The sequence below is a fragment of the Callorhinchus milii genome, unplaced genomic scaffold (genome assembly GCF_018977255.1).
Source record: "Callorhinchus milii isolate IMCB2004 unplaced genomic scaffold, IMCB_Cmil_1.0 Scaffold10, whole genome shotgun sequence".
In the NCBI taxonomy this organism is placed as follows: Eukaryota; Metazoa; Chordata; class Chondrichthyes; order Chimaeriformes; family Callorhinchidae; genus Callorhinchus; species Callorhinchus milii.
The window spans coordinates 9,449,454-9,473,629 of record NW_024704751.1 but is presented as its reverse complement, the minus strand read 5'-3'; the positions used below and the strand labels follow the sequence as shown (position 1 = coordinate 9,473,629).

The 24,176-nt window shown below is 40.0% G+C and overlaps 1 protein-coding gene across 4 annotated transcripts in view; it reads left to right on the top strand.

The window, feature by feature from the left end:
- The window catches only part of orai2 (ORAI calcium release-activated calcium modulator 2), a 76,497-nt gene that overhangs the window by 39,740 nt on the left and 12,581 nt on the right, over positions 1-24,176 (top strand). For 3 of the 4 annotated variants that reach the window (XM_007896462.2, XM_007896464.2, XM_007896463.2), the window contains one exon: positions 14,731-14,808. The exons of the other annotated variant lie outside the window; for it this stretch is intronic. In XM_007896462.2, the coding sequence (XP_007894653.1) occupies positions 14,791-14,808 (18 nt within the window). In that variant the 5' untranslated portion in view covers positions 14,731-14,790. The remainder of the gene's footprint in view (positions 1-14,730; positions 14,809-24,176) is intronic. 4 annotated transcript variants of the gene reach the window in all.

The following is a 24,176-nucleotide window of genomic DNA, read 5'->3' as shown; positions in this document are numbered from 1 at the left end:
AACAACATCAAGACATAGCCTATAAATGATATGTTCATTGATAGTGATGGGATTGATAGCCACCGGGAGGGAGTGCATAGACTGTGGGCCACTTATCTATTTTAAGTTGCTTATCATAAAGCAGGAAATTACTCTGATATTTCCTTGACCCCCGGCCGCTTGAGGTCAAAAATAAAAGCATCCTTAAGTTGATTCATTTTAACGTTCTTCCGTTAACTACAATAACATTTGCCAGATTAATGAATCGTGTGAGTGCGGATGTGCTTAAAAATAGAAATTCTAGGTGCTGAGAACTGAGTAATTCATGAATTTGACATAATTCAATGGTTTGTTCAATAACCTTATGTAAGAACATTGAAAGCATGGAATGAAGCTGCCCTGGTGGCTATTAATAAAGCAACTGCCTAGAATGAAACTGAGCCACGCTGTGACCTCTGATTTGTGATGAGTTAGCTCATCTTGGTCAAATTAACCATTGTAGTGCTCAAATCCGTTCCACCATCGGTGGCCGCTGAAAAGCTATGATGCCCTAAAACTCTGGAACACTCTTCATCTATCTCTCTGTCTTGCCCCCTTCTTCCCCATCTTCAGATGACGCCTGAAGACCTTCCTCTTCAACCAGATTTAAAATAAAATACATCAAAAATGTTAGAGGAAATAAAAAGAGAAATATCACCAGATTTAGATACCATCCAGATGTCAGTAGGAAACTACCGCTCTTGCTAGTTAAGACAATATGGTGCCAGTAGCTCCAGGACAACGGATGTGTTTTTTATGAGGAAACAGCAGCTTTTAAGACCGAATGTCTTGCCCAGATGCAATTTTGTGACTTTGTGGTGAGAAAATCAAGCTGGTAATTTCAGTGGGTTTGAGGAAACAAAGGCACCAAATGAAATGAGCACTACCAGTTGGAAGGCAACCCTTTGGAAATACTATACTGACATTCCAGTCTAACTGGGTCTAAAATATATTCTTGTATATCAATAGGAACCACATGGGACCAGTTCAAGGCTAAATAGGACTTTAGCAAAATGTTAAACAAACAGGCCTTGAACGATCTTTTCTTTCTCTCGGAGGTTAGTCAATAGCTGCAGCATTTGCAGCATTTAGTTGTCAATGTACATCTATACAGGTATCTGGTAGATGTTGCTGTAACATTTGTTTTCTCTCCTGGTCTGTGTGTCTCAGTCCTACAATGACCAACATTGGGGGAAGTGAATTGCATTGTCAACCATTGGTATAATTTTGAAGTCCATAGACTTTCAGTGAAACAGATACCATTCTCATCATCACTGTTGCACAGGGTCACCAGAGAGATATGGATGAAGAAGATTTTCTGGTTTATTTTTTCCCCAGAACACCCATCCCAATGTGCTTCCATTAAAGCATCAGCTGTTATAATAGTAATAATCCTTGCATTTGATATAACCCCTTATCATGACGTTGAAATGGCCCAAAGCGCTTCACAGAATATACTATAAAGTGGATTGATTGTACATTTTGTGGACTAAAATTTTTTTCTGAATATTTCTTTAATAAATCTTGCATCTGGCTTTAACCACTCTTCTTGGTAACCTGTTTGAATTGTTGATTACCCTCTATGCAAAGAATTACTTGGTGTTTATCCTAAGCTTGTCCACATACAACAAAACTTTTGCCTCTTGTCCTGCTACCTTGTTGTATCCCAAAGTATTATGGTTTAGTAATCATTACGTAATATGTTAGGTGTACTACACTTCATATTTACTGAGTAATTGCTGACTGGATTTTCAACAGGATAAACCTTGTGACTTTCAGTTACTCTATCCTTTAACAAGCAAAAAAAAAAAAAATTCCTTCAAAAGCACCAAAATATGTACTCCATCTCACTATATCTGCTCCCAACTATGCACCCTGGACACATGTAAACACAATTGCAGAAAAGCAGTAAAACATAAGACAAGAACCACATGCCATGCAATCCCTTTATCCCTTAACTATTGGCAAGGATTTATTCTCCCTCCAGAGCCATAATTTATTGTGATCCAAGACAAAGGGAAATTAACTCTTAGCACCGTTTTGCTGGTATTTTTAATTAAAGGCAGCAGTAAAAATATCCACCAATGCTATGGACAAAAATCCCTTGTAGCTTTTAACCACAGTAACAAATGAGTCCCGTCCTGCTCCATCAGTGCCAGCCTCTAATTACTGCACCATTCAGTTAGTCTCTGAGTTGGACTGACTCCAGAGCAATCCCACTGAGTGCTGTCATATTTTCTGCCCGTCTTCATCAGTGCAGTAGCATTTACTAGATCAAGATGGATTCCCACGGTGATTTAATCTGTGTATCTTGGAACAGAAATAATGGAAACAACTAGTAATAGAATGAGTCTACCCTGTCAGCCGCTGCACAGCTCTATTGATTTGATGCGCTGGCCTGTGGCCAGGCCCAGGGCCTAAGCACAGAAATAATATAGTTAAAGTGGAAGCGTTGACCTTCCATTGATTTCTAAGGAGCAATCAGCTCCTTTTGATATTTGTTGCAGTGTTCATTATCAGACCAAAGTTGGTGGTGTTGGAGAATGAAAGTTGAAGGTTTGACTGACACTGATCTGTTGCAGAAGGCAAAACACTGGAAAACAGAAATAAAAACAGAAGTGGTTGGGAACACTCAGCAGGTCAGGCAGCATCTATGGAGAGAGGAAAGTGAGTTAATGTTTCAGGTCGATGATCTTTTGTCAGAACGATCATCGTTTGGGTTTAAAGGTCATCGACTTGAAACGTTAACTCATTTTCCTCTCTCCGTAGATGCTGCCTGACCACCTGCTGAGTGTTCCCAGTGACTTCTGTTTTTATTTCTGATGTGTTACAGAATGTCTTTAGAACCAAGAAGAGGGGGAGTCAGAAAGAAGAGATACTTCCAATGCCAATGGGCTCTCAGCTGCGGAGAGGAGATAGTGGTACAGAATTTAAGTTTGCAGCTGAGAACTGAAATGTGGAAGTGGTGGAGAGATGATGAGGCTAGTGAGAGAGACAGGCCAAGTCCGACAGAATGGAAGTTGAACGAATTAACCTGACTGTAGTGGATAATGGAGAAGGCATATAATGGGAACAGGGATTTTATCAAGGTGCCTCTGTGTCATCATAATAGCAATCCGGTGAGGTGAGGGGAAGAATGCTGTACCAACATTCATTCACTTGAATGCACTTAGATCCAGAGGTAATGTCAACCTCCTGCTTTGATTGACAAGTCTGTTAGAAGAGATCCATTATATTTTTTTGGCAATCCACCTTGACCTGTGCACTCTCAGGGCTTCTATAATCTCACACTAAAGACCCTGTGGCCTCCTCAAGCGAGCCTGCCAAGTTCTGCAGTAGTTAGAAGTGAAATGCTAGCGGGAGTGGGGTGGATTTACACAGTATTATTTCACCTCTGGGACCCATCAATTCCAATAAGAAAACCCCTTCTCACTGTAAGAGTTCTAAACAAGCCGATTATGGAGTAGATCTCAAATCAGTTTCTAGTGAGTATGTGTGTATATGTGTTCCACTATCAAATCGTTAGTCTGGAGGTAGGAAATGTCAGATTAATACATAAATTTATTCTGAGTAGGGATGTGTGCTAATGCATATTATTGGAATAAAGTGGAGGAAGCTTCACAATAGAATTTACATTCAGATGGCGCTCCTCAATGTTGGGAGGACATCTCAAAGTGCTTAACAAATTCTGGATGTGCATCCGAGCTGGTGGTGGGAACCGAGGAAGAGGGGAGAATAGAAGAATGTAGGAGAGGGTAATAGGATGGGTGGAGGCTCATGTGGAGAGTAAATATCTTCACATGCTAGTTGGGCCAAATGGCCTGTTTCCATGGTTTATAATTTCTTGTAATTCTATGTTTTACCTTGCTATTGAGCTGGAGGAGGTATTAAGATTTAGGTTGTTTTTCTCCCTTCAATTTTCTTCATTCTCTTTAAGGCACTATCCTGGAGTTTCTAGGTGTCAGCATAGACGGTGAGTGTCAGCAGGATTTTCAACTGTAGAGGGATTAACCTGAGCCTAATCCTGTCTAAACATGTGCACCTCCTACAGAAGTTACAGGAATGGGAAGATCATCTAATATTCTCATCCCTCGAAACAGGGGATTGAAGCCAAACCTCTGTTTGAGATCAGTTAACTATGCACAGACTGAGGATTCAGCCAGGGCACTTTATTGAGCTGTATGGCTCATCTATCAGAAGAGATTAGTCTAAATGTTTTCACTTTTGTTTAAAGACAACTTGGACAAATTATCAAGAGATCTGCCATTGGAGCCAAAAGCATTTGGGATTATATCCTATTGATGATACCATGACACTTACCCTGAGATCCACAATGAAAATAAGCATTTCACTGACTCCCATCACTAAATGTCTGATTTGTTTATCCACGAAGAGAGGAGATAAGTGTCAGCTTTTCATACCTTCATAAAAATAATTGTGAACTCAAGAATAAGGCATCTTAATTACTGTTTAATGACAAACTGCCAAATCAGTCTTGGCAGGAGGGATTGCTTATGTAACCTCCTAGTGAACTAATGTTCAAAAGAAGCCATTAAACAGTTGAAACTGAGCTGAGCATTTTAATCTTTTTCTGCTCGCACACTTCTTAGGAGCCATTACTGGAGATCTGATGTTTGGTCTTTTGCTCTGATCAGAAGACGTGATTTCAGTGGGTATTTTCTATATCTAACATGACATTCCCGCATGGAAGCATTAAAATGTAGTGATGAAACGACTCTGCTTTCATTCTCACTGTAAAAGTAATTTGTAATGTCATTGTTCTGGTGTGCATCCACTGCTATTTTTATTTTGGCCTAACTTTTCTCCATCAATTTCTTTCCTCCCTTTCCTCTTCTGAAAGTGGTTCACTCCCTTTTCTCTTAATACTGAGTTACAGTCCCACTGATGCCTCCAGTACATTTAGAAAAATAGCTTGATTCTGTAATGGGAGGATGAGGTAAAATGGGCCAAAAGGTTTCTTCATCCAACCTCTCCTCTGATCTTGTGAAAACAGAATCCTGGAGTTCAGTCAAGTTTTTCACTTTGCAGAGAAATAAATAGGAGGAGGAACTAGCAGGAGAAGGGAACAGCCAGGTCGGACTGCTACTCAATGGGAAATTGCTTCTTCATTGATGCTCTGTGGAATCTTGCCAAGGATTTAATAATAGTTCCTACTGCAGTACAGGCAGTGAGAGAGCAGACCTGCTAAATCACAGAGACCTTCGGTCTAAAACTATGGCTTAGTTTACCCAGAAACTTACATAATGTCGGTGGTTCTGGCCAGACCTTTCTGCGATGTTTGTGCAGTAAGTACATTCTGAAATAGAAAAATAACATTTGTTGATAGTGGAGTATGGAGGATGGTGGAGTGTGTGAAGCAGTTGCCATGGGAGCTGAATGCCTTTGAGTGAAAGAGCATTGGATATGTGGTGAGGCTTGAATGCCCATGTTATAGACTTATAGGTGGCTGTGAACTCTAAATATAGAGCACAGTACATACTTGAAGCAATCCCTAATGGATAACTGTAGCTGATTGCGAAGATTTCAAAAACCCAGCATGATCACTCCTTGGAGATTGCAACCATTTCACAGATAGCACTGAGTGTAAATTCTAAAGCTTTAGCTGTGCTTTTAAGTACTGAAATAAACCTTGATTCCCTGCTCATTATGCAGAATTACTGGCAAAGTCAATTCATTTAGTATCATCCGTTGCGGAATTGTGTAATGATTTGGAGAGTAAAGATTGTTGTAAAATGCATTAGAGAAAAGTCAATACTGAGTGGAGCTTGCCATTGAGGCCCATGATTGTTAGATTATTTGACGCGCTGCCATTGATTAACCAAGGATTACATTTTCATATTCAGAGTTCTCTTCCTCCCATTATACATATTAAATGTAGAGTGTGCAGCAGTGTCCCACAAACAGACGTGGATTGAGTGACCAAATTTATTTATTCCCCCCGGAAAAGCGATCCGCCAATCGATTAACAACCGGGTATCTACTTATTGCTAGGTAAACAGGCATGTGGAATAAGGAAACTTCCCTAAGGTTTTGCCCTTATTTGTAAATGAATAAAGGATAAATTGTCACCAGTGTCAATGTGACTGCATTGCTTCCAGAGGCAGTCATGATGTGTCATTTACCTTACTGGGTTCTCCCTAGCAGAAGTGCTCTATGTTAAGTGACAAGATTTTCACTTAATTTCAAACTGCTAAGAAAGCAGAGCAATCAGGTAGATCCCACTGACAGACCAAGGAAAGGTACTTGCAGGTCAGAACCAGCAGCTCTGGAGTATTTACTGATTGAACACTGGGATTTGATGTTGGAGGTCAGCCCTATGTGTTTAGTTTATGATGTTCAATAGAGTCATGCTTGCTTTGAGTTCTACATGGTCTATTTGCTGTAGAGACTGAGTAAACTTGAACCACAGCCAGGAAATAATGATTAAAGACAAAATAAAGAGCTTCCCATTGGCTCAGTTGGTGTAGTCACTGCTGATTTTGGAACTGAGCGAAACAGAGTTTAAAAAGATCCCAGGTCTAACATTTATTCTCTAATTGGACCTGAACCTTAGACAGAGGAACAGAACTTATGCTGTGTTCGTGCATATAAACTAAATTTGTGCCTCTTTAAGCAGATTACTATCACAGTAACAAGGACAAGTCTCTCCATCTGAATCTCTGTCCCAGAGTCCAGAAGTTCAAATGTAAAATTAACCACTGTTTGTTGAACACCAATCTGTTGGAACGTAAAGAATTACATAGAATTATATCAAATGTTATAGCATGGAAACAGGCCATTCGGCCCATCTAGTCAGTTCCAGGCTTTATACTCCACGTGAGCCTTCACCCCTCCTAATCCCCTCACCATATCACTCTATTCCCATCTCTCTCATGCTTGCATCAAGTTTCCTTGTAAATATGTAGATGTTTTCTGCTTCAACCGCAGCTTCCTGCAGTGAGTTCCACTGCAATAGATTGAGTAAATCTGTGATTTGCTCATTAATACCCCAGGGCAATTTCTCTAATGTTTTGTGTTCCCGACAACACTTGGGTCACATTGGTGAGACACCTGACCTTGTAACAGTGGTCCCTATTGTAATGCCAGCGTATAATATATGAACATGAATGATGTCTTGCTGATTGAGATGATTTCATTATTGCTGGTGCCACATAACAAATGGAAGGCATAATTCCATTCTAATAGGCAGTAATGATTTCCTGTTGGTTCTGTGCCAGTACTTAGACAGCAGAAATCATTTTAAACTCAGTTAAATCTTTTTTTACCTAGCAATTGACCAATTTGCTACTAATTAGAAAATGACTTTGTTGATGCCCATCAGGCTGTTTAACACAAACATGCGATTAGTTGACATTTGAATATGAGCTGGATGTTTTTTCTCACTGGGGTGATATATTTTTCAAATTTATAATGGATGCTAGCATAGGTTGAAGATTTCTGTAATACTATATTGCTGTAACAGCTTCAGTGCAATGATTTGATTGCCCCCAAGGAACACAAAAAAGACATTGGGTTGATATCTAGTGCTTCAGATGACATCATTCACTTGGCAAATTTAGCTCATTATAAAGTGTCACATTTTTGTCAGAATTAGTTTTATTGCAGCATTTTCTCCAACCTCCTAACCCGAATCAGTATCGGTGTAAAATTCTTTCTCCCTGCCTTCAAATACATAAGCTGAGACAATATAATAAAACAGTAGAATCTGGAGGGAGCCATTAGGAAGCTCCTTAAATAGATATGGCATTCCAATAACTCAGCACAAACCATGAATCGGACCTTCAGTATTGTTCAGTTTAACTCCAGACACTGAATCTCAACTGAAGTGTTCTGCTTTACCCAGTTTCAAATCATACATTCAATCCATCACTAGGATTTCATTCTACTTCAAGAACATTGCCACTTATTTCCTAACTTGTCATCCATTCTTTCATCACCTCTGTGATGGATTTCTCCAATACTCCCCACCTGGTCCTCGCTCCACCCCTCACAAACGTCAGCTTATAATACAGCTCAAATCCTATCCTCTACAAGACCCGACACTCCCCATCATATCATCCTTGTCAATCTCCAGTGACTACTTGTCCCACAGTAGATTGATTTCAAGATCCTCATTTTGAAATACTTCCGTGTCTTCATTTCGCTTAATTATCCATCTTTCCCAACCCTGCTGTGTATTTTGTAGGCAAATGCGGCAGCCAATTTGCACCCAGCAATATAGACAGCAGGTTTGCTAACTTAGTTATCAGAGGGACTCACATCAAACCTTTGATAAATTCACACATAAGCTTACCTTCTGCTCAATTATGTAAATAGTTTGATTCAATACAAGCTAAAGTTTATAGAACCAATTGGAAATAATGGATAGACCTTAAAACGCAAATAGTTCTGAACCATCCAAATGACTTCAGTATGTTCCCAGATGGCAACAGTCTGATAGGTTTCCAAAATATGAGTCAGTGTGTGCAGGAGCAAGCCAGGGAACAAAACTGGAGGGGAAAAACATATTCTGCAAAAATAATTCACTTATAAATATTCACATAAATAAGCTACATTTTCCATACCCAACAAATCACAAATGTGTAATTATATAATGTTTTCTGGAATATGCTTAAATCAACATATCGGGATAAGTATACTTTAATGATTTGCAGTTTGGAATAATATTATTATTAAAATTATTATTATTAAAATTGGTTGCTGCGTCTCCAAGTGCTTCACATAATATACTGTAAAGTGAATTGACTGTATATTTTGTGGACAAAACATACAGTTTGACTTTCCTAGCCTGTGGGCGCTGAAACCAATTTTAGTACCTGACCATTATTAGCTAAATCAGCACAGTCTGGGATATGAACCTATGACTTTCAGGTCTGTACAGTCTAAGACTAGCCTTATGTTATGCTACCTGCGGTGAAACCATAATGGACAAAATGAGACAACAAATACTATACTACAAACTGTATTTTTAAAAATACAATAAAACAGGGAGAACGTGGATTTTTTACAATTGGACAATAGAACCAAGATGTGACCCAACAAACTGCCAGCGGCCTCTGAGTGCATCTCTGTGTCTCTTCAGTTCAACGTCTCCGAAATTAGCTCTTTCCATTTGTGAATGCACCAGGGGCTATTTAGAAACAGCAGCTTCCCTGTCCCTAAAGATTCATTCTTTCACTTGTGTTTAATGTTCGTGGAACTAGCCAGACTCTGCAAATGTTAAACAAATACTGTAGATCTTAATACCTATAATTACTCACTGCAACTGTTCAGACTTTGCAAATAGGGTTAAAAGTCAAAATGATTTTTAGATTTCATGTTATTTACTTGGAGGCTGCTTTTCGTTATACTTGAAATATGGATTTGTGGAGCCGTAGGTATGCTTTGAGAATCGATGTGTCCTAACGTCAGTCCTGCCAGCCCGCTCCTCAACGTTCTGTGAGAAAATCCTCCAGTCTTTACTTGAACTGATGGCCCATTGTGTACAATGATAATGCTCTGCACTTGAGAGCACCTTCTGTATCCATTAGCAACCAGTGCAGCCAGCAAAGCTTTTTGACTCGGGGCAGAATGTCGATGTGACTTCATTTTCTTTTTAAGAGGCAGCCTGTCTTCCTCTTGTAACTCACTCTTCCTTTGATTTTGCTTCCATTCTGCTCAAATTCCATGTGTACAGCTGAGGAGAAAACAGTGCAATCTGATACTGCATCTGTGGCAGGAAATGAGTGTGGGGGGAGGGTTCACTCAGAAATTGGAGAGAAATCTTAATGTGCATTTGCCACTGTAATCAGATAAATTATTCATAGATCAATTGGGAAAGCAACTGTCCCAACATGAAACTGAACTAGACGGACGAGGAAATTCCAGGTTAGATTCCTAATCTGGACTGAGTTAACTGATTTCAGCTGGAGCAGAGGCAGGAGCATTACATTAGCTTTAGTGCGCCCGGTGTAAGAGAAGTAACAGAAACTGGAAATCTCGCTTCTGATCAGTGTCTTTTGGAAGGTTTTGCAGGTGCACATGATGGTGAATTAGCAATTTGTGTTCATTCAAAAATCATCGGTGGCTGGAATTTCAACATCGTCACAGCCACCAGGATTTACAAATGCATTATTGAACATTGTTTATTTGAGTTCATTCCCCCTTTGGATCAAGGATGCTGCTAGACTTGAGATAAACCAGCATTGCAATGAGCTACGTATATCCCCACGATAAATAAATTCATCTTCCTGCCCCCATTAAGTCAAATAATGAATGTGATGAACAGTATTAAGAGATGCTTGAGACTGGAATCAAAGGAAAGTAGTTCAATGTAAGTGGATGTAAATGGTCATTGGTTGTGAACAGTGTAGCTTGGGACTGTGTGAAGATGGTATCAGTTATTAATGTGGTGGCAGGACCACAGAGTCACCTCTCTCCATTTTTATTAGTTTTCCTGTTTAAAGATTGTCATGGATTAGACTGTCAAAGCATTCTGCTCCTAAGAGACAAAGGAGTGGAAATGAGATGCTACCCTGCATGCAGGGCACTGTATAAGTGCAAGTTGTTGTTGTTGTTGATATGTTTCTTAGCAAAATAAACATGACAGTTGTCACCCCCAATACAGCAGCCAGTTCAAAACTCTGCTCAGACCTAAAGGGTGTTTGTTGTACAAAGAATTATTGGTGTTGTTTCAAAGAATTGAAGATAGTGAAGATACCATTTTGCATGTGGCATAGATGCTGTTTTTTCCATCTTGTTTGAGCCAGAGGAGCGCCAGCTCTATGTCAGTGAAAGAAACTGCGTTTATATTTATATATAATATATATATTAGTGAAGGAGCAGGTTATTTTATCTGTCAGCTCCTAAGAGCAAGGATCTAAGTGGCAGGAGTAAAAGAGGAAATAGAATAGGGAGCACTGAACACAAATAACACAAAAGATTGGTTCTTATAAATTATTAATATGTCCCCAATGTAAAATACAAACTAGATGATGTGAGGTTTTATTTCTTTTTTCTGTGATAATAATCATCGCATCAGTCATGGAGGAACTGTGTGGCTCAAGGGTCAAATGCCGATTACACTTGAGAGGACCCTGGTTCACTTCCCAGCAGGGCGAAACCTTAGGCAAGTTTCCTTACTCCACACGCTTCTGTTTACCTAGCAGTAAGTAGGAATCCGGTTGTTAGTCGATTGGTGGATCGATTGCTTTTCCAGGGGGTAATAATCCTTTAAAAAAGATAATTTGTGGGACACTCCTGTGTGCGATTGGCTGCCGCGTTTCTCCCACAAAATATAGCCAATTCACTTTACAGCGTATTCTGTACAGCGCTTCGAGACGTCTTTAGTCTTTATCCAGTCCAGACTGACGGGAGGAAATTGTCGCCCAGTTCACTACTTGGCTGTTACATCAAAGGAGTTTGTTGTCTCAACCCAGTTTTCAGTTGATGTAAATCTAGTGAGAATTTGGTGCTATATTGTCAGTGTTACCCAGATGGGTTATGAAATAGCTGGTGTTGTGACACTGGATAGCAATTTGGAGTAATATCGTTGTGGTGAGTGTTATCTATTGGGACAAAACGTAGCAGTCTTTATTCTGTATTTGACCTATTTGGTATCTATCTGGGAGTGAATGGATTAATTATAGAGCACAATGATTTCTACATCAACAATCTAGATTTAGGACATCGAAGTTAATATATCTAAATTCGCGGATGACAGAAAACTAGGAGGAAGTGTCAACACAGAGGACAACATTAAAAAAATGCAGCGAGACATAGATAGGTTAGGTGATTGGGCAGGTAGGTGGCAGATGAAGTATAATGTAGGGAAGTGCGAAGTCATCCACCTAGGAGGCAAAAACAGTCGAGCGGGTTATTTTCTAGAAGGGGAGAGATTGGAATGTGTTAGCGTCCAGAGGGACTCGGGTGTCCTTGTACACCAATCACAGAAAGTTAGTCTGCAGGTGCAGCAGCAATTAGGAAGGCAAACGGTATGTTAGCATTCATTATGAAAGGATTAGAGTATAAGAGTAGGGAAGTCTTGCTGCAACTGTACAGGGCCCTGGTGAGACCACACCTGGAATACTGTGTCCAGTTTTGGTCTCCTTATTTAAGGAAGGATGTACTTCCCTTGGAGGGGGTGCAGCGTAGATTTACTCGGTTAGTACCAGGGATGAAGGGGATGAGTTACGAGGATAGGCTGACCAATTTGGGCCTATATTCTCTAGAATATAGAAGAATCAGAGGGGATCTTATAGAAACCTATAAGATCATCAAAGGGCATGATAGAGCAGATAGTGGGAGATTGTTTCCTCTGGTTGGAGAAATTAAACCTGGGGTCACAACCCTTTCGCACTGAGTTGAGGAAGAACTTCTTCACTCAAAGGGCGGTGAATGTATGGAACTCACTACCCCAAAGGGCTGTTGACGCTCAGTCCTTGAACATATTCAAGACTGAGATAGATTTCTTATTGCAAAAGGGATTAAGGGATATGGGGATAAGGCAGGGTCAGGTTATTAGCTGGCGTTAGATTAGAAGATCAGTCATGATTGAATGGCGGGGCAGACTCGAAGGGCCGAATGGCCTACTCCTGCTGCTGCATGTTATGTTATGCTAGTCTGCTAGAACTGAGGATGGGAGATCCCATTATAGAAATGTAATGATCAGTGTAAGACTGGAGGAGGGGATTGGATCTGTACATTGTAACTTGAGCTGTATTGCTCACACCAATAGTTCAGGCAAGTAGCCATGGAAGCCTGCCAACCAGCATTTCTCCAGGAGTTCAGCAATGTCACACTTCCTCTGTCAAATTCCTTTGATCAATGAATTTGATGACTGACCATTCTTCCAGAGAACCAAAGAGATGACGTAGTCAATTTCAATTAAATTACCACTCACAACAACCCTGGAATCTAATCCTATCCTATTAGAGCCTTTCAAACAAGCTAATTGTGAATGAATTAATAGAATATTTAATTAGGTGAACATTTGGAGTATAAGAGATCTGAAGTAAAGTTTCTGTAAACCTTCTATGCTGTCACCTTGTTAGATTGAGAATCGATCACAATGAAATGAATAGTCTTGCCACGGTGGTAGAATCTCAGACTCTTCGGTTTTAAAGCACACTGGATCAACATCCTCAGAAAACCAAGATATGCTGATGCTGTTACTCTGATGCTGCCTGGTGTCAGAGTTAATAATAGCAGCCTCATAAAGGGAAGAATCAGAACAGGCGTTATAATAATTCTATTCCCTGTAAATTATAGTACCTTTCCACTAAAAGAGATTATCGTACTTTTGAGGGAACAAATATATTGAGGAAAGGAAGTTTTGTTTTTGTTTAAGGTAATTTGTAATGTTGGTTAATGTCATTCGAGAGAGAGAGAGAGAGGGTTACTCTAACCTAAATATAGATGCGTGCCAATAAAATCATTAATCTCAAGATCATTTGGGTTAAATAAATGCTTCTGTGACTTGTTCACAGTGAACCTGCTTTAGTCAGATCCCACAACTCCTTGAGGTAACCAGTCCAAGCAGATACACATCACGCATGTTACATGTTGCATATGTGGGAGAAGGGAACATATGAGGATGTGGATGTGGATGTTGGGGGTGGGGTGTGGGAATAGGATGGGTGGAGGCACACATGGAGTATAAACACCAATGTGGGCTACTTGAGCCAAATGACCTATTTCAATACTATATATTCTATATACTGCAATTCTATGTAATTCTGGTAAATAGGCTCCTCATCAAGACTTTAGACATACTTGCAAAGCTAATTTTTCTCCTGCTAAAGCACATGCTTTTGAAAGTGATTACAGTGACCCTCTTTCAACGTGGAGTCATGTGGCAGCTGTCTTATTGCATGGAGAGTAAATAATTATCCATCTCAGGGAGACTGCAGGTACTGCAAGCTAAAAATCAAGCATTTCCTGTGCTTTTCAGTACAGTGTAATTGCATTGTTTTTCCAAGGGCAGCAGTTAACAGGATCTGACATAGACAAAGTGTTCCTGGAAAACTGTTTCCTAGTGTATTATTAGCCTCCTCTTGTTCGAATTAATCTCGGGTCAACATAGCAAAGTTGCCTTAAGGCGCACTTTGAATGACAGCTGTTCCTTTAGATCATTTCAAGACCTTCTTGCTAACATATTCATTAAAGCTAAGGGCATTGAGTGATCCAGAAAAGGGCTACGAACTGAACCCAAACAATTCAGATCAATTTCCACAGTTTTAGCTTTGTAAATGCTCCCTTTTTGAAAAATCCTGTGACATTTAACCCTCCTCTACAAAGTGTCCCACAAACAGCCATGACTATGAATGATTTTACTTGGGAATTGTTGGGCAGGACACCAGGAGACACTCGCTTCTTTTTTTAGAATAGTGTCATGGGATCTTTAACGTCCACTTTAGTTGATACAGCTTTGGCTCATCTTGTATAGATTTCCAGCCACCCATCTTTAATGAGTACAGGTGGCGTATGTCTTAACAGAAACATGTTATTTCATGCAAGCTAATCATTGTCTCCTACCTTAAACTGTGCGAAATAACAATTAGATTGGGCTGCCAAATGATCGCTGACGTCCTGATGAATAAAGGACGTGGTATAACTGTCAGCACGTCTGCTCTAGAGCGGAACACAATACAGATGGTGCTTCAGATCTGAATGGATGTGTCAGCTCATTAGATCTCCCATTATTTGTTCCAGGTTACAGGGGTGCGTTGACAGTATTAAAGTACACTGAAGCAGCAGAGCTGATAATGAAACATGGCACGATCTCCAGAGGTAAATGTTAAGCTTTCCGCAAGTGTGTATTAGGCTGGATTCTTTGTCTCAAATACTGTGTAGTCACTTAATTACCATTGCTGCGTTTACTCCGTCTATCAAAATCTTACTCTAAAATATTTCTATTGACCGAACGACAGAATTTTTTGATATAGTGCCTTATTGCATCTTTGAGACTTCTCAAAGTGCTCTACCAATCGACTAAACTTATTGCGAGGTGAACAGAGTCATGTGGATCTGAATCAATGTAGGAAGTATAGGAGGAGAGAGCTCAGAATGTTTCATTCCTGCCATTAGATACCATTCTGAACAAACACACTAAACCCATTAACAACACATTTTTTCATGGCAACTCTGTTAGTTGTAATTAGTGGCAGATGTGTACACGTCATTGCTTTTGCTGTGCTTCACATGGGAAACCGAGTTGAAGTATTCTATAGGAATGTTTCTCTGAAGGAAATGGTTTGTTGATGCTGGTACTGTGAGCTGATTTATTTTTAGGAAAGTTTTCTATTTCAGATCTTTATACTGACAGAAATAACTTGCTATAGCATTGTTGTAGTGCCTTATCATGTTGAATCATCTCAAAGCAATTACCTGTCAAGCAAACCCATCTCCGTATTTCTGGGCAAAGAAGGCAGCCAGTTTGGCACACAACAAAGTCCCAAAAACAGCAATTTACCTGGAGAATTATTGGCCAGGACACTTTTTTGCAATGAATTGCAGGAATTGTGCTGGAGCCCGATCACCTGCCTCCTTGCAGGATACACACAGTCCATCTGAATTTATCCCAGCTTCGCTTCTATACTGTCCTTTAAATGTTATTGGATGGACAACTGTTCGATAGATCATTATTTAATACCATTAAAGAAGAGATGTGCTGAGTTGCAACCGGGACAGGAAGAGTAAATCAAACTCCACTGTAAGGAGCAATATTTCGTCAAAACCAAGAATATAAAAATATGTGCATTGTTAGTTAGATGTCAAGCTGGCTCAGTCAGTGGTGCTCTCATCTCTTGAGTCAGTAAAGGTGGGTTCAAGTGACGAGAGAAGGGGGGAGAGAGAGCGCATGTAAGAGAGAGAGCGGAGAGAGATTGAGGGTGAGAGGCGGGAAAGAGTTTTTTTTTACATTTTCTTGGTCAGCTGACACATGCAGAAACCCATCACCATGTTTGAGGTATCCAAACCAAACTGAGATTTTCTTGCATCCCACCTACACATAGAAATCCCAGAGATAGAATGGAATGCGCACTCTCTCACTGGAAGGACACATCCTGTTGGCTCAACTGAGATAAACTAACCCATCTTACATTACATGAAAACTGGGTCTTTGCTGGTCTGTGACAGTTGCTTTCCCAACTTGAACCTTCAGGGAATTGGAAACAGCCTTATTTAATCCTTCATTCATCCTAGTAAAGCCTGTTCTTTTAAAATCAGCTATTTTAGATACACTATTTACCACTCCTGCCTAAACCACAAATATCAGATGAAATAACATTATGTTCCCTGTTACACACATGTTCTCTGATCTCCAGACTCTCAATCACATTGACTTCTGCTGGAAGTGATGTTTAATACAACCCATGCCCCCGTTACCTGCTTGACATGTGTTGAGAACCAATCTTGTATCAGCTCCACAAATTAAATATTCGCTTGGACAGTGTGCCAAGTTGCTCCCAATTAATTTCTGGATAATTAAAGTCTCCCATGGTTTGCTCAACTGACTCTCTGTTCTCTTGACCCGCTCTCCCTTGCGGTCTGTAGCAATTTCCTGCACTCACCTTCTGACCCTGGCTGTCAAAACTGACTACCCTACTCTTTCTCACTTTTTATCCACTGACCGTGTTGAGCCAGGCATTTAAAGAGCTTCAATTTATTATTCGGGATACCCTCCCAACATGTAAAGCCCAGTTCTCCGCCAATTCTGTCATTTCATTCACACAGTAAAAACATGCTCTGTTCGCGGTTACCCTGCAAGGTTTGCACTCGTTCAATGTGATGCCTTTTGCAATTTATTTAAAATGTTTAAAGTTGGTTCTTTGCTAACATTAAAAATTGGACCTGCATGTCTGTGTACGTATGTGTGTGTACATACGAACATAAGAATTAGGAGCAGGAGTCGGCCATTCGGCCCCTCGAGCCTGTGCCCCGCCATTCAATAAGATCATGGCTGATCTTCAGACCTAACTCTAATTACCTGCCCTCTCCCCATATCCCCTAATCCCTCTATTTTTTAAAAAATCTATCAGTCTCAGCCTTGAAGATGTTCAAGGACTGAGCATCTACAGCCTTCTGGGGTAGTGAATTCCATAAAAGTCTAATTTCCCAGTTTATTTTGGCTAAATCCTCTCTCATACCAGCAAAATTGGCTCTACTTAAATTTAAAACCTTTGCTTCGGACTTAACTACATGTATGTGTACCAAATAGCTCAGCTTTGCACAACGTTCGAATAGTGTGAACTCACACTCACACTCCTTTGCTACAGTTTGCTGTGCTTCCTGTATAATAATTGAGCTGTTCAAAGTGTAGTCTATTTACAAAGAAGAGCGATTGATTGTAGTGTCATTCTTGTAGAAAGGTCATTAGGACTCTTTTATCATCAGTTCATGACCTCGGAAGGTTATTCTTCCATAGAATGGAAGGCGACTTTCTGCCCATAAACGTTCCTCCTGCTGGAAGTTAAGGGTTATTTGGCAGTATTGTCGCTGATTTTAGTAATGGTAATTCTAGCAGCAAATGTAGCTGTTCAGTTCAACATTTTGTACAGTAATTCAAATTGGTCAGATCCAATTTCCACGTAACTCTTTAATTGTACTGCCCTTAGAAGTGGAGCTTACAATAACAATCCTTGCATTTGATATATTATAGTGCCATATTGTGTCTTCGAGACGTCTCAAAGTGCTTCACCGAATTTACTGTGAAGTGTATATTTTGTGGGTGAAACGCGGCAGTGTCCCACAAACAGTCGTGGATTGGGTGACCAAATTATTATTATTATATTATTTTACGGTAGAGAGTACATTTCCCCTTTAAGTATTAAACTTGCCTATAATATTTTGGAAGGCTGAGCGGCCAGTTATTGAGATCTGCTACTGTTGCTGCAGTGAATTGCATTTTAAAAATAGGATATTCTCATCTTGGCCTCCTTTGTCACATGTGTTAAACTAATTACAGATAGCGTTCCTTCCCAGCTTCGCTTTGCTGTAAATGTGGACAGGAAGGAACTTCATGTTATAAACACTCCTTCCTAGTAATAGCCGACAGTAACCAGCGCAGGAAGCGATGTTAAGATGAAAGTTATTTCCCCAGATTTGGATCACCACATCTTAACAAGAGACAAAGATTGTTATAACTTGATCTTCGGGAAACCTTGCAGTCTTATGTGGAGCTGAAAGCTCTGAGCAACTGTTTTCTTTTAGCCATGTGCTACCCAAAACTATGTCAACCACAGCTATTTTCCGTGAAGCCACTTACCATTACAAGGACTTTCAGCAGCAGGAATCTGGCAACTTTTTCATTTTCTATTCATCAAACCTGCTGCCAAGAATGGTACCTTCTGCCAAACTGGTTAACTCAACATAAACCAGGTTCTGAACTGAAGACCTGTCTAATCTACACACATCAGACCACTTTCTCTCCTTAACCAGACTTGTGAGCTCACAGCGGAGGCTGACGCTCCAGTCCAGTGCTGATTTGGTGACTTTTGAGCCTGGTGATGGGTTTCTGGATCTGTCAAGTGCTATAGAAAATAACAAGATTGACTAGCACTACTAACTGCAAATGAGTTGAAATTGATTCACTGTTTGCTTAGAGGAGTTGAATGAGAAATTTACTTATTCATTATCAGATTTACATAGTAAATGAATTCAATTGGATCTGTCTCACAAATATGGAAATGTAGAAAGGCTGCTTTCTCAGCCCTGCACAGTTTCTAGAATACATTAGAAATTAGAAATACTTAGGAACAAGTTAAACAAGTTAAGGTATGTATATCTAACTTTGACAGTCAAATAGTTGAATATGACTCATTGCAAACAGTGTGAGGACAAATAGAATTTAGGTGTAGGTGCAATGTCATTTAGAATCACATGTAAACCAGAAATTCCAACAAAACCCCAGATTAATTGTCACGCACCTTGTGGAAAATGGCAGGTTGATAAACCTGTTGGTTTCCTTTTTTCCCTTCAGTTCCTTCTTCTCTATTCTCTCTGTAACTTCTATTTGCTGTTGTGTCACTTGTTTGTAAGTATTTCTAACTATGACAACATTACAAATGTTTATTCCTTTATTTTCTTTATCAGGATAATAACCATGTGTGACCTCACTGCTTCACAGGGCATCAGTGACTCTCACCCATTCTGATGTTTATTCAACCTTACCAATATATGATACTGCTTTCAGTGGTGAATAAGCAATATAACATTCTATGTTGCTGCAGGATGTAAGGAGTTGCAAATAAAATTTTTAAAAATAAATAATAATAATTTGGTCACTTAATCCACGACTGTTTGTGGGACACTGCTGTGCGCAATTGGCTGCCACATTTCGCTCAAAAAACACAGTCAATTCACTCTACAGTCTATTCTTTGAGACGTCTAGAAGACATGTTAAGGCGCTATATCGAATGCAAGGATTATTATTATTTTTATTGAGGAGTTAAACAGAATTCCATAGATGATTTAGGCAAGCTTTGAGTTTACAAAATGGATAGATTTTCAAAATGGAAAAGATTCCTCTCTCTGAGAGCAGATAGCGTTCTCTTTCGAAGCCCTTTAAATTGAAACCACTCCAACACCACCCTGTGGTCTGATTCTGTCAAAGCAGATGCAAGCTTAACAAGAAAAAACATTTTTGCAAGAAAGAACTTGTATTTTTATAGTGACTTATTATAGCCGAACATCTCAAAGCGCTCCACAGGTAATTGCTGGAGTCCCATAGCCTAGTGGTTAGAGCACTCGCCTCATTAATACAAAAGTAACACTAAATTTAAGAATTTTCCGTAATTCTGTTGTGATTTCAAATTGTGAGATAAAGTTGTCCCAAAAACTAAGACTGAAAGGGTGCAATTTTGGGCCGTACCCAGCTCAAACTCCAGCCTTTGCACGCAGTTGCAAGGGCAATATAAATGCAAGTTGTTGTTGTTGCATTTCACAAAGTCTAAAAGCCATCAATAACATGTGTGCATGAGGCGTTTACTTCCCTCCATAATAATCCTTGTGATTGATACAGAGCCTCATCATGTCGTTGAGTTGTCTCAAAGCGCTTCACTGAATATACTGTAAAGTGAATTGATTGTATATTTTGAGAGCGAAACGTGGGTTCTTGGCTGCTTTAATTGTGAACACACCCGTGTTCCAACAAGAGCAGTTCACGTGAAGTAATCATAAATGTCGACACTATTTTACACAGGGCTACACATAAGATGGACGTGCCTGCTTCTCAGGGTGGGTTCAATGGCTCTTCAAGAAGATAAGAGTTGGTTCTGTGGCATGAAAGTGATCACCTTTCAAGAAGACAAAACAATACAGCTACAATACAATTGACATTTATATAGCTCCTTTCACATCGGGACAAAGGCATACGCACGAAAACCGTGCACACATTACTCAGAAAGTGAATGAAAGAGTGTGCAGCAAGACAAACTGTTCTATGTGAGAATAGATTGGATCTGAACAGTAAATTTCTATCATTCTAAGGCAGAATGAATAACAGCTTTACTGAATTGCTCAGAACTTTTCAAATGCAATCCTCACTGGTCTCCCTGTCTCTATGCTCCAACTCATCCAAAACTCCGCCATGTGCGTTCTCATCTGTACCAAACTCCTTACGGCCCTCATCCCTGGAGTCCTGTAGCTCAGTGGTTAGAGCATTAGCCTCGCAAGTAAGAGGACCTGGGTTCGATTACCGGGAGGGTGAAACGTTAGGCAAGTTTCCTTATTCCACATGCTTCTGGCTACCTAGCAGTCAATAAGAACCCGGTTGTTGGTTGATTGGTGGATCGCTTTTCCAGGTGTAATAATTCCTTAAAAAAATGATAAATTGGTCACTGTTCTGCGCATTTGGCTGCCGCGTTTTGCCCACAAAATAAACAGGCAATTCACTTTACAGTATATTCTGTGAAGCGCTTTGAGACGTCTCGGAAGATGTGATGAGGCGCTATATCAAATGCAAGGATTATTATAATCGCTGCAGGGGTAGCACATGGAAATTACCAAAAAGCAGCTTCAAAATTAAGGCTGCATTTAAGAATTTACCTAATTTTGGCCACTGTAAAATGAGACATTAAATAGAGTAAGTCTAGACTCAGGTGGAATTTCTCCCCAATAATGTGCTCCTGGGAAAAGGCATGCAATGACCTGGTTGTGAACTGATGTCATGGCCTTTAGACCTATGGTCAAACATGTCTGAATTGATCCCAGTACTTGTGTTCCATTCTTGGAATTGTATTACAGATGATTTTAACTCAGTGAGTGAGTGTACTTAGAGGCCAGTGGTACAACGAGATTACTGAGCATACTCCAAAACCAGGAAGATCTTACAGCTGATTGAGCCTGTGTGTATTCTGTTTTGGGGTAGTTAGTTATTTACTTGTTGTTCAAGCAAAAATTAGTGGTTTATTTGGAGAAGTGGGGAGGGAAGGAAATGCAATTGTCTCTTGGCCGAATGGTCGGCATGCCTGTGAAGAAGAGACCCATCAGGGAGATTGATGAGGGCCCAGAATCCAACAGAGGGACTTTGGGGAGAGACAACAATGGAGGCAACAGATAAAATTATCGTGGAAAGGACAGATAGACACAGCGTAGTAGAGGTCAGAGCGTTAGTGACTGAGTGAGATCAACAGTCAGCTTATGAGAGAGAAGGAAAGTCTGATTGCAGATAGAAAGAGAGAAAACCGGAACGGAGAAAAGAGCAACGGTTAATAATAGTCTGTGGAGGAAAGGAAAGTAAAGAGGAAGTAAATCTCTTTCAGGGCAATGGTCTGAAGTGCACTAAAGAATTAAACATAAATTTGGTTATGTGACCTTGGTTCAATGCCACGGAGAGAAGAGGATTTGATACCTGGTATGTAAATATTGTGCTCAAATAAAACTATCAAATGTTGCTCACTGAGCAATGTGTGGTCTGATGGAGACATTTAACAGGCTGAGCCTGAACTAAAACCCATCAGAAGTGCCATCAATCACCCTTGTGTCAACACATTTGTTTGGTTAAATGCAAACGGCAGGGAGAAAAGTTGTAAAGGTTTGGTCCCGAAATGTCATCCAGTCTTAACCAAATCATTTTGTTTTCTGGGGCAGAGCATTCCACGTCTTCACAACTCTCTGTATGATGAAAACCTTCCTGTCATCAGTTCTAACTATAGGCCCGAAATTTCACCTAGTCTTAGCCTGGAGACCCTTTAATATTACGCAGAAAATTAGAAGCCAGTTTGCAACCGTTATTCAAAATTAAAAATTAGTTTCTTCAAAATGAATTCTGAATTGAAGAATTTTCTACAATTCTACACAATCCGAACTTTTAACACAAAATGGTCTTCTGGGCTAAGACAAGGTGGAATACAAATTTCCATATCTGTATTTTTCTTAAAAATTGTCCTGGATCTGTTTTTCCCCAACTTCCAATTCTCTTCCCTCCCCGTTTCAGTCCTTGGCTTCAGTAAAGAGATCACAGCCGAGCCCTCATCCTGCTCTCATCCTGCAGTTGGCTGCCACGTTTCGCCCTCAAAATATACAGTCAATTCACTTACAGTATATTCCGTGAAGCGCTTTGAGACGTCACGAAGATGTGATAAGGCGCTATATCACATTCAAGGATTATTATTATTGTTGTGCAACACACACACATGCACGTTCCAGCAGGGATCACAGAATATTGATTCACAGAGCAAATCCTGGCCAACTTTCCATTCCGTAGCCCAGAGCACTGATCGATGAGTCTAATTGTAGCATTGCTACCGTCAACCCACCAGAGATCAGTCAACACAGCACTGATTAGTTCTACTCTGAGCAGTGCCTTGGCAAACTGACCTGAGGGAGCAAAAAAAAACTTTATTTAGTTGACTATTTTTTGCTAGTTTCAGATATATCATAGAGATAATGCAAGCTTGAACTATGATCTCTTGAAATAGCCATAAGAAAATAATAATTATAATGATAATAATCCTTGCATTTGATATAGCACCTTATCGTGACTTCAAGACATCTCGAAGCGCTTCACAGACTATATTGTAACGTAGTGTGACTATACATTTTGTGGGTGAAAATTATTTAGATGTAAGAAGGTTACTTGACTTAGACCATGAGAGACATAACAACTTGAGCTTTGAGCTCACACTCCAATGCAGTGCTGGAAATGTATTGTACTGTTTGAGGTGGCGTCCTTCAGATGAGATAGTAAGCTGAGCTTCTCTCTGCCTGTGAACGTTAAAGATCCCATTGCACTAAAGGAAAAAGGAACAAGGAAAACACATTCAACTGAGATTTCTCCTTAAACAAGAGTTATGTAGCATTTGCTGGCTCTATGATAAATTCTACGTCTTTTGTATCCTCTGCCAATCAAACATGATATTCCTCTATTATATCAAATCTACTTTGTGCCTCTATTGAATTTTGTTTCTAATGCAGCTCATATTACAATATGATCTTGACTGACTGCCAAACCCTGTATTACTATGAGTGTTTACTGCCTTCTGATGTATACTTTGGCAGTGATCTATTAATGTCAGATAAAAGCCTGTTAGAGGCAATATAGATTAAGCATTATCTCAGGTTCTAAACGTGCTTATGTCAGATAACCTCAGCTCAGCCAGCTGTTGTTTGAGATTTGATCTGTGTTGCAACATTCAACTGCATTTTAAAATCAAATAATAACAAAGAATTGCAATCTACTTGGTCATATTTTCCTCCATATTTACTTCTGTTGTTTTCTTTCAATATTTTTGTTTAAATAATAATTAATGATGACAAGCAAGCAGCAGGAAAACTTGCCAATGACAAGCTATGCTGTTTTAGCTTCCAGGAGTTACCCCAACGCACACTCTGGGGTCCCCATGCTCAGCTACCCCCTTTGCTCAGTACGCACCCATCAGCCTGCTTCACGTTGCTCTCCCTATGTGCCACAGCCTCTCTGGAACTCTACCTGGAGTTCCTCCAACTCAGTTCCTCCCTCACCTTGTTCAAGGTTCATCTGAAAACCTACTTCTTTTACCAGACTTTTGGTCATCTTTCCCCTCAAATGCCAAGCCTGTACCATTATGCGTCTTAGGACATCCTCCCGACATGAGAGGCGCTAAATAAATTTGTATTGTATTGTAATTTGTATTGTAAATGTCTCCTATCGGGGTCTATCGTGTCTCATGTACTCTTGG